Source organism: Oxyura jamaicensis, chromosome 3 (genome assembly GCF_011077185.1).
Source record: "Oxyura jamaicensis isolate SHBP4307 breed ruddy duck chromosome 3, BPBGC_Ojam_1.0, whole genome shotgun sequence".
NCBI classification, from domain to species: Eukaryota; Metazoa; Chordata; class Aves; order Anseriformes; family Anatidae; genus Oxyura; species Oxyura jamaicensis.
In genome coordinates, this window is record NC_048895.1 from 24,679,364 (window position 1) to 24,690,511 (window position 11,148).

The 11,148-nt window shown below is 36.2% G+C and overlaps 1 protein-coding gene across 2 annotated transcripts in view; it reads left to right on the plus strand.

The window, feature by feature from the left end:
• The window catches only part of TTC27 (tetratricopeptide repeat domain 27), a 109,774-nt gene extending 98,854 nt beyond the window's left edge, over window positions 1-10,920 (plus strand). The window contains exons 17-20 of one of the 2 annotated variants that reach the window (XM_035321922.1): window positions 2,626-2,823; window positions 6,540-6,651; window positions 7,280-7,380; window positions 10,680-10,920. In XM_035321922.1, coding sequence (XP_035177813.1) covers window positions 2,626-2,823; window positions 6,540-6,651; window positions 7,280-7,380; window positions 10,680-10,799 — 531 coding nt within the window. In that variant the 3' untranslated portion in view covers window positions 10,800-10,920. Of the gene's footprint in view, window positions 1-2,625; window positions 2,824-6,539; window positions 6,652-7,279; window positions 7,381-10,676 lie in introns of both variants that reach the window. The other variant, XM_035321921.1, reaches the window with a different exon arrangement.
• The last annotated feature ends 228 nt before the right edge of the window (window positions 10,921-11,148 follow it).

Consider the following 11,148-nt stretch of genomic DNA (forward strand, 5'->3'; position numbering starts at 1 on the left):
AGTTTTTGGTAAACACACATTCACAAAATAAAAGGAGGAAGAAGAATGCAGATGTGACATACTAACCACAAATAGTGAGCACAGTGATCATATGGGGCACAGCTCGTTAAAAGAGGCAAAGCAAAACTAACAAAAAACCAACAACAACACTACTGCTTGTGTAGGATCCTGGGCAGTAGAGTATTGCTTTAACAGTTCAGTGTATGGGGCAGCTTAACTCTCTCAGATATAAATTAAAATAGGCAATGGTCTAAAATTGAAAGCTCTGTTAGACTACTACTACTTCTTGATCATTAGCACAAGTCACCTGCAGTTCTAAATAGCTTTATTGAACAGTTGGGCACATCCAAGTAGCGTTAATCATTCATTAGTGTTAATGGACCCTTTAATCAGGGCTTTCACGCTGGTTTTATTTTTACTGCTGTACTGCTAATGCTTACGTGCTGAATTACAGAAAAATGAGAAATTACTATGATTAAAGTGAAAGCAAAGCATGAACTCTATGGGAATAAGAGTTACGTTTCAGTCGCTAAATCGTACTGACCGAGGAAACTTTTTTAATGTGCAAATAAAATATTTGTCTATAAAACTTCTTATAACTATGTGTGATACACATCTGGACTTTTAGGGTTTAGAGAAACAATTTTGTTACCATAAACTTGAGAAATTGAGAAGTCGTACATATATGGATCCTCAGGACCAGCTTTAGTTCTTTTTCAAAACAGACCACAAAGTTTCTTCTTACACCTCTTCTGTGTTATGCATGACAATGCTAAGCTAATGGAAAAATCAGCACTTGCTTGTGTTTTTCAAGCAAATAATTGTACAACACCCAATTGGTTTAATGCTGGGTTTTATTCCCTTAGTTTCCAAAACATGAATGCAATATGAATTTCAGAACTTTTGGACTACTAATAATTGATCAGATTTTCTATCACCTTAGGTGAAAATCTGAGCCCTTTATTATGGAAAATAAAAACATGCTATTATTTTGTACCTGATATATTCTTATGGTTTTGGGGGTGAGGGTGCATTTAGTTGATGTTCAGATATTTCTGCTGTTGAATCTGAAAAGAGACTGGGGAGATGTAGAGTGTTTTTCACTTCCTGTTAAATGTTTATTTCGTAACAAGATCAGACATTTTGATTTGATTACTTTTTTTTTTTTTTGCAAATGACTTATATTTGATTAAACTCAGCAATTAGTCCTTAGAATGTATGCTAAGTCATTCTATATAAGAAATGTTTTAGGAAGATGACATCATAAATATCAAAGTTCACATATTTTTATTTAAAGTGTAATATCCTTTGTTGTGATAATTTTTATCTTACTTTCTGCCACTAAACTACATCTTTTTGAGGATGCCCCACCACCCTACTTCTGCTAGAGTAGCAGTATATTTTCTGTGGTTTCTGGTTATTCACAAATCATCTTTGAAATTTTTTTATATTAAATGGTTGATATTAGTATTGTTATTAATGTGGTTTCATAGTAAATATGAATTTATGGACAAAAATGTTGACGTGTTAAAGTTGCCAAATGAGTATTTGTACACCCTTCACCTGCCTATCTTGAATGAAAACCTTAAGAGGCTTCCATTTATTTTTATTGTTAAGATTATTTCTTTGCTGGTTTCTCTCATGTACTACACAGGAAAGGTAGTTCTCATTAAGCCATAGTTTACATGGGTTTAAGTTTCTTCTAACTTGATTCAGTGCCTTCACTGACTTACATTTGTTGCTTCCATTTTCATGAGAAGAAACTGAGGTGCAGTGAAACTGTCTTCTAATTCTGTGTCCACTTCAAGACCCAGACTCACGCTTTGCTTTATTTTTCTGGGGTACTTGGTATTATGTAGCGTTTCATACATGCAAAGCCTGGCTCCCATCAAGTTCATCGGCAGCTGCAAGTGCTCAGCATTTCTGCAGGTCAGATCCCACATTCTCTACTCAGTGACTCAGAAAGTAATGTCATTAAATAAGTACTTGTAAAAAGTTTGATTGAACTGACTTGACAAGTAATTCACTAGAAATACGTTAAACACAGAATTTCCCAGGGTAGCCTTCAGTTGACTTCCAATTTTCCATTTCATCCAGTTTATAACTTTCAGTTTCTGCAGGCAACTAAATAAAGGTCTTATAAACAACAGTATCTTCCATTGCCACAAATCCTCTGGTTCAGCCTGTTTACTGATATTTTTATAGACATATTACAAGGTAAAAATATCTTTGTGATGCTGCTGCAATTTCCTATGCTATTCTCTAGCACGCTAGGCTGTCAGGATAACCCAACATTTCTATCTTAGCTCTTTTACCTCTTTATCTTCTCCAACCATAGAATTTTGTAGATGGAGTTTAAATTAGTTGACTTATTCCTCTAATAACGTATTTCTTCATATATTTGAAGAATATATATATATATGGAGGATTATTCATATAATCCTATATTTGCTATATGGTTCTACCATGGTTTTTTATGGTTTTTATGGTGTTTTTTTTTGTTTGTTTTGTTTTTTTTAACCAATCCATTAACACAGACCAAATGCTAGAGATACCAAGATGCTCATTATATATTCTAATGTTGATTTGAGGTGAAACAAAAACTTTCCTGGTGCTTTTTTTAAGGTGCTGGCTATTCTGGTCAGGGCGGTAGTGAATGGAATGGCAGATCGCACTGGAGAGGTAGCAAGTGGACTGAAGGGGAAATTGCAAGAGCTCTTCGGCCGAGTGACTTCACGAGTGACAAATGACGGGGAAATCTGGAGACTTTATGCCCAACTTTATGGAAATGGACAGAGTGATAGCAGTGACGATATTGAAAAGGTAAATGTGTTGTGATTTTTGTTTTTATCAATACGCACTTATGGTACAGACTTTGTTCTCTAGCAAACTAAGTACGATAGTAAGACATGCACTAGTTCCAGATGTTTTGCTTTAGTGTTTCTATAAGTTTATCTTCTGTTTCTCATGTTTCTATACCACACATTTTTAATATCTAACAGGACCAAGATGTTTTACATCAATTTTTTAATTTTTTTAAACAATCTCTTTTATCAGTATTTTATTTTAAAACATTATAACTTGATACATGTACATTGTCCTGGATTCATATTCTGAAGATCTCCTTGGCATCAATCTAATAGCTATATTATGTTTTTATTTTTAATTGGGATCTACAGTTCTGAAGACAAGATATACCTTCTGGGGGAAAAAAATAGATCATAATGGCATGATCCAGTGGCATCATAAGCCATCCAAATTCTTCTTTGACACCTCTAAAGAAAAATGTCCATTGAGGGTGTCTGTTACTCAGAGTTCACCAGTGCAAAAGTACTTTGTCCTCACCTTAAAATGGATTTAATATTGCTAAGTAATTCTTAACCTGTTAAGCTGTTGGCTCTTCTTTACCTGTCTCTCTTTTAGCTATGATAACTTCCATCTCTTTTTTCCTATCACTTCCTGTGTAATTGAGATGACTGCATTTTCCAAAAATAACATCTTTGCAGTGCTACAAGTGTTTACTTTGTTGTACGCTAGACTGTGCTTTGTGCTTTTTGGTGTTGAATTTCCAAAATTCAAATAGCCTTGCACCCTCCAAAAATACTTATGGGTTATCAGATCTTCACTGAAGCTGAAAATACACAAGGTCAGCATTCAGTATGTGTTTCCTAATGGGGGTATGCCTTTGGCCAGGGCAAAAATGTCAGTCAGAGGGTTGCTTGTCACTTGATATCCAGTATATTATGCAGATAGCTGGGCCTACGAATTGTATGCTGTGGAGTTAAAGTTGTAATTATTTGGGCCTTGTTCAGTGTCTTCCTATTCATGCTCTGCTCTGTGAAATGTCTTGTTTAGTCCTTGTCAGTGTCCATGATAGCTCCAATTCCTCCCTCTTTTTTCTTCCCTATTTTTTTTTTTTTTAGAGCTGAATGAGAAAAGGTATTTGGCCTATTTAGAATTCAGAAATACAGACACTGCAATATCCTGTAATATATCCTCAGATTCTTACTCAGACATGCAAACGAGCAGAGGCCCTGTCTATACTATAAATGTAATCATATCAGAATCTGGTTACATCACAGTATTTTTCACTAACCCAGTTAAAAAACATGGTTTCAATTTGTAGAGTAGACAGGAATTTAACTGTGTTTCCTAATCAGACTCGTTATGGAACATGTGGTCTAGCTTGCCCTGCAAACTCTGATCATGTTTATAAATACTTAAGGTATGCCTATGTGCATGTCCAAGTATCCTAGTGTGATGGTACCACACAGCAAAACTGTCTACAGCCAAGACATAAACTAATTTACAATACACTTAGAGAGCCACTGGTAGCTTTTCTGTTATCACCGATATATTATAAAGCAAAAATGTGAAAAACTGAGTATTTATTTGGCACAAGTATCATCTTGTGTCAGATATTAAGTGAATATAGTTATCTTCAGAAAAATTCCAGATGTATTATTGCAGTTTTCAACCCACATTTATTGTTCAACAGGACAGTGAATTCTTAAAGGGTATTATTTATTATTTTGTGGCATCATAGGACATAGAAATGGAAAAGATCTATCATAGGATCATGTACCTCCTTACAAATGCAGAGTTTGAACTTTGTTCCATAATGCAATACGTTTTTTTAATGTGGATTTAATTATATTTAATCAGCATTGTACCTAACACTTCATCTGACAGAACAACCTTATCTGTCTGGATATTGTAGAGGGGTTTTTGTGGTGTTATTTTTACTGTTTGTTTGCCTTTCTGTTCTGATGTTACATCTGACACTATGAATCACTAGGGTCTACAGCTACAATTCAACACAATTCTTTGTAAACTGAATCAAAGTCAGATGGGGGTTACAAGTTAGTAAAACCATTGCTTTTTTTTTTTTTTTTTTTTTAACTTTAACCTAGTATATATTTCTTTTTAAACTTCTATGTATCTGACTTGCCACCAAATTGAACACTACATTATTTGCTGTGCTGAACCCAGTCCACCCCTCTCCCACCAAATAATCTTTCCAGCCTTCAAGTTGCCTGCTGATCCAGACCCAGGTCACTGAAAACCTTCTGTTCCTTAAATTCTCCCTAGCTCATAACTGTTTCCTTCCAGGATAAATCCATGATCCAGAAATGCAAACAAACAACCCATCAGGCTTTGAATTCTTCCCCTTCCCTGACATCCATCAGCAAAACTTGCTGCTCTGACTCAGATACATGCAGATTGAAATCAGACTGCTGTAAACAAGCCTGTTGTTCCTTCTCTTGGAATTCTTGCCTCTGCTGTCCAGTGCTACCACCAACTGTGACCTAAGTTATTATGGGGGAAAAAAAAAAAAAAAAATTGCTCTGGTCTGACTTAATACGTCTTTACTGCCATTTGCAGCCATTCAGCAGCAATCAGAAGTCTTTATTGTGCTCTTGTACACGTACTGCACTGAAAGATTTTTCTTCCTTTTATATAATACTTGAACTCTTCAAAAAGATGATTGAAGAGTTGTCATTGAACCAAGCCAAGCAACTTTTCCCATACATTTGTCTTTAGTATTTCTGATGCTATAGGAAGAAAACAAAACAAGAAAGCAAAAATTGATTCTTGCTTCAGTGTTTTTTTTTTTCTCCTATTGATTTGTGTGCGTTGATTTAGTCAACTGAACTTTTATGAAGTGAGCTAAGGGATTTAATGAAATAAATTTTTAGATTATTCTATGAATAATGCTTATCATGTTGGGCTGTGATATGTCCTGACTTCTATTCATGACCTCCTTAAATACAAACATAATTAATTTCACTCAAGAACTGTTTATTTCTTCTTCTGAGTAATGGAGTACTAATTCTCATACTACATCACCGGATTTCCATTGTCCAGTTTTGTTGTAAACAAAAATTACAATAATGAGATGAGTTGGTAGATTTTATTCTTTCTTGTCCTTAAACTAGAGGAAAACAAAAGCTTTCCTTTTCATGTCTTTCATGCTCTTTGTTATACTTGTTTTCTTAATTGAATTGCTCCTGCCATATTGTTTACAATTATTTTCTTAATTTTTCCTGTTCACAGTGAGAACTAGTACAGTATGACAACTAATAGATGTCTGTAAAATATATACTCATCAAAAATACATATGTAGAAATAAAGCTTTGTTTTCAGTTATGCATTTAATAGTTACAAAATTGCTATTCCAAGTGTGAGTACAAGTATTTTCCACTTTTTCGTGTGCATTTAATTATGATGACTTGGCAAACATGGGTCACATCCATCAGTCTAGACAGATTTTTAAAAGATAAAAAATAGACACATGTTACTTCATATGCCTGTCATACTTGAGATACAATATCAGTGAAGAACATCTGTGTTACAGCTGGTGCTTACCGTTGTGGAGAAGGATACTACTCCAACTCAAAGAAAATCAAACACAGTAAAGATGCATTTGTTTTCTGGACTGAGCATCAATTTCAGAACTACTTAAAACTAAACTAGTCTCCTAGTTTGTTTTCATGCATAGTGATCTTTTTTTTTTTTTTTTTTTCCTCTTCTTGCAGTCACTGCAGTATCTTACAAAGGCACATAAATGTGAAATTCAGTCAAGTGACTGGGAGAAAGATGTTTCTTCTTTTAAGGAAGTGGTGAAAGGAGCCGTAGAGGTTGCACATGGTATGTTCTACCTGAGAAGAGTTAATATTACACATGAAGAGTGTAGCAAATATTTATCAAGCAAAGTAATAAAATTATGCCTTACTCATTATATTTATTCCTACTTTGGGGAGTCTTGTAACATAGAACACCCCAGACTGGAAGTGAAGTAGAGATTGTGTTAGGTGAGTCAACAAACATTATGAATGGTAAACACAATTGATTCCATGTTTACCGATGTATTTCATGGTCTAAGAATTTCATAGTGCAAGTGAAAATGCATCAGTAGTTCATTCAGTCCTCAAATTGTCACATTTGATTGACAGTGCCAGACCATCACCCAGATGGTTGTGCGTATACTTTATGGGTGGGAAACGGACAGAAGTTAAACTCAGTAGGAATATTCACTCTGTGCTGTAACATTGATGTTTAAGGATTCCTTTAGTCATAGACTGGGTCTAGAGCGACTTTCTCAAAATTAGCTGTTATTCTTTTTCTTTGAGTTTCTTTTTTAGGATATTGCATTCAAACACGTATGGAAAGTATCAAGGTATTTTTAATTAAACATTTTTTGAAGATTATTGATATAGAGATAATTTTTTGTTGATTGTTTGTTTTGTGGTCCTTCTCCTCTCTGTTTGGATTCTAGTTGCTATGAAATGCAGCAGGCACAAATCTAATTATCAGGAAGCTTTACAGATACTTTCTTCAGCTCGGCTCAACTTACGTGGCTTGTCATCCAAAGCAAAGGTAGGAATGTTTGAACAAAATACCTTTCTTCTGTTGCAAGATCCCATTTTTCTGTTTTAAGTCATTTGTAGATAAAATAATATCTTTCTGTCCCAGTGTGTCATCAAAAAGATGCTCACCTCTACATTGTTAAAGATTCCAGTTGTACATAGACTTCTATTTCCTTTCTTCCTGCTAGGATGTGACTGCTACTGTAAAATTTCAATGTTATCTTTCAGACTAAGTAAGAATTGTACTTAGTGTTGGGCAAACAGACTGAATTGTTTGAAAGAAATCAGTCATTTCAAGACCTGTTCCTTAATCATGGGGAGCATGGGGTAGTCTGAGAAGAAAGTGCATCTAAACCTATAGAAGGGACAGAAGTGTGTAAGGACTACTTTACATCACTTGAAAGTGTTTTGGAAACATTTACTGAGATAAAATTCATATTTAATAAGGTTTTCATGGATGCTCTACCAATTCAAATAGTAATTATTTGGAAAAGGTTGTCATGTTTGAATCACATTTGGTTTTTGGAGTTACAGTTTCTGCCTCTGTAGCCAGTCACCCGAAGAGCCAAGTCTGTTTCTGCACCATTATTATCCTAATTTTATCCACTATCTCATGTGAGACAACAGCCACAGCTTGAGACACAATTGTGTATTCCACATCAGTCAGTTCTCAATTACATTTTTGTTCAAAATGCACTTAATGTCCTAAAGAAGTATTCTTCCTGGCTGTGTGTGAGGTTTAGTAAATGTGAACTGCAGAGCATAAGTTTTATAACATGTGCTTGTGTTACAAAGTGTTGATCCATCATCAGTGTGTTAAACTTGGCTCGCTCTTTTAAGTCTTATAATTTTAAGGATAAGAGTCTTGGAAAGCTGTATAAGTAGACACAAGCCAGCTCCATAACTAACTGTGCTTTTAGATACTAGCATATGTAAGTCTTAGGAATGTGGACAAAAAAAAAAAAAGGCCATAATTTGTATGTTGTGTTTTGATTCAAAAAATGGTTTAAAAAAAAAGCCTGTAGAAAAAGCCTGTAGATTGGGTATGCCTGTAGAGAAAGCAAGAATACTTGACATAAACGATATAAACAGTACAGGTGCTTTTTATTATGCTAGATCATTCAGTCTCTCAAAGATTAAGAATAGTTGGGTGTATTAAATTGTATTTTTAATTCCCGAAGGTGCTAATTAAATTAATATCTACATTGTTGTCAAATGATGGTTTCTCTAAGCTTTATGGCATTTCTGTGAAAACTGACATGGTAGAGATAAAGCTGTTGGTGTGATCTAATTGTTTTCACATACTTTCCAAGAATCCATCTTATTTTTAACTTGAAGTCAAATTGAATGTCCAAAGCACGTTGATTGTAATTTAAAAACCTCAGTCATCTTCTGTAAGATGCTATGCACAAACAGTTCAACACTGTGTCCAAACTCAACAGCAGCATCTTCTTGCTTCCTCATGAATAAATAGTAGTGGGCAATTGTTTTTGTGTTTTTTCTTTTAATACAGAAAAAAAAACTTTTAAGGGGGCGGGGGGGGGGGGTCAAAGAGCAGACTTGGTAGTTCATATGTTAGAATGAATAAAGGAATGGAATTTTGAACTTTTATCTTTTAAAGTTCAAAATTTCATAGTCAGGACATGCAGTTGGACCAAATCAGTAGGTCTTGTACAGGTGAAACAATGGTGCTTCTCAGACTTCTCACCTTTACTTGGTTTTCCATCTCTGAGAATCCAGTCCCTGCATTGTGCCACATATGATGTGGCCAGACTCTGCGAAAAGTTGCCCTGAGAAATTGTGCTGTTATTGGGCTCCTTTCTGTACAGGGCCTTCTGGGCAGTCACATGCTCCAGCAAATAGCATAGTGGTCTCTCTTCTGCTTCTTGGCCCCGTGCATCATTCAGATCTGACAGGTGGGGTCTCCGAACAGGAGAGAGGTCATGGAGCTGTATCGTAAATGCATGAAATGTGGGTACTGTTGTGGGGAAACAGGAGGCACAAGTCCAAAGAGCCATGGTGCATGAAACCCCGGCTGCATCTAGTTGAATAGAACTCTTGAACTGTGTGGAGAAAAAAATGAATAAATAATTACATCATCCTGATTTATTGAGCTGTCTTAGCCAGAAAGAACCAAACTTTTGTCACATCTTCAGTGTGGGGTTTTGGGGCTGAAAGTCAGAAAAGCCTCTGTACTTGCAGCAGGAACATTTGTATTTTCTTGGAAGATGTTGCTTTGTTCAGTGACAAGACTGGTCTGAAGTACATTGAAAACCGTGGTTCAGGACATTTAAGTACATTTTTGTTTATTTACGTATCTGTGTTGTCCCATTATATTTTGATGATACAATGATGACATGTACTGCGGAACAGCTTTTCTTTTCTGGGTTTGTTTTGTCTCTAAACATTGTTTTTTTGTTGTATCATATGAAATGTGAATCACTCTCCCTTTACATAATAAAGGGGAAATGTGTTTGGGTGTTCCCCCACCATGTTTATGTGGAGTGGTACCTCTCGTAGCCTCCATATTAAGTGAAATGACAGCTCCTGGCCTTGCAATAGCAACATGTTCTGGTCCAGCTCCAGTCAGACCTTGTGTACCTCAAGCCTAGTCGTTTAGCATTCCTCCCCCATGGTTTCCCAGTAAATATATGAAATTTATGATTGCTCATGAGTTAGCTGCTTTGTGTTTTTGTTAATGTCTTATGATCTTAAAGAACAAACTATTTTTAGTACTTGCTAGTGCTTTTTTTCTCGTCTGAATTAATTATGCACAGATGCGTGTCTCAGCCCATGCACGTCTTGATACCAAATGTTAAAACATATATTATTTGGGGTTTGGGAGAAAATTACAACAAAGTATGACACTGAGAAAATGGTCAATAAAATTCCCAGCTACTACCTTATAGGCGGGTGGGTTAGTCATCTGCAGTAGGCAGTCTGAGATACTCGTCAAGTTTGAGTTTCATGGTAAAACTCAAAAGTCCATGGCTTTTGACCCTGTTAGGACTCAGTATAGGTAGTCAGGTCAGAGCAGAAACCCAATTTTCCCAGGGGGATTCAGCCCATTTGACAAAATACCAGGTAGGTGGCAGAGGCAGCAGGTCTACGCCAAGTGTGTGTATGTATGTATATGCCTTCTATTTGTTAGTCACAAAATAGACTTTACAGTGAGAGGGATACTATTGTGGGTGCTAAAAATACAGGAGGCAGGATAGTGATGAGGAGGCTGCTGAACCCTGTCTCTTTGCTGAAACAGAGAAACTCTAAGTGTAATTTAAAATCATGTTTCTATTTGTCCTGCAGCAACTTTTTGTAGATGTAACAAGCCAGGAGGTTCGCAGCGAGATAGCTGATGAAGTGACAACTATGGACAACTTGATTGCTGAACTTCAGGAGTTGAGCAACCAGCTGAGGGACCAGTGCTGAAATACAGACCAGATTTTGTGACTAGAAGACAAGGATGGCGTTTGTTTTGCCACAGCACTTGCTGATGACATGGTAACAGTTCTAACACAACAACAGCCGCAATAAACATTTTTATGTTCAATACTGTTCTTGTGGTCAGCTTTCTTCAGATAGTAGACCGCTTTTAAAGATTATCTGCTCTCACTGTCACACAAAGTTGTGTGTCTGCTTCCTCTAGCCCTGAGTTTCTGAAAGAGGGCTGGTTGTGTTTATAGGGCGATTTTTGAGGATTAGCTCTGCCTGAGTGCGTTACATGGGCGGCGCCAGGCCCCTGCAGGGCGCCTCACCCATGGTAGCAGGAGAGGCGCCG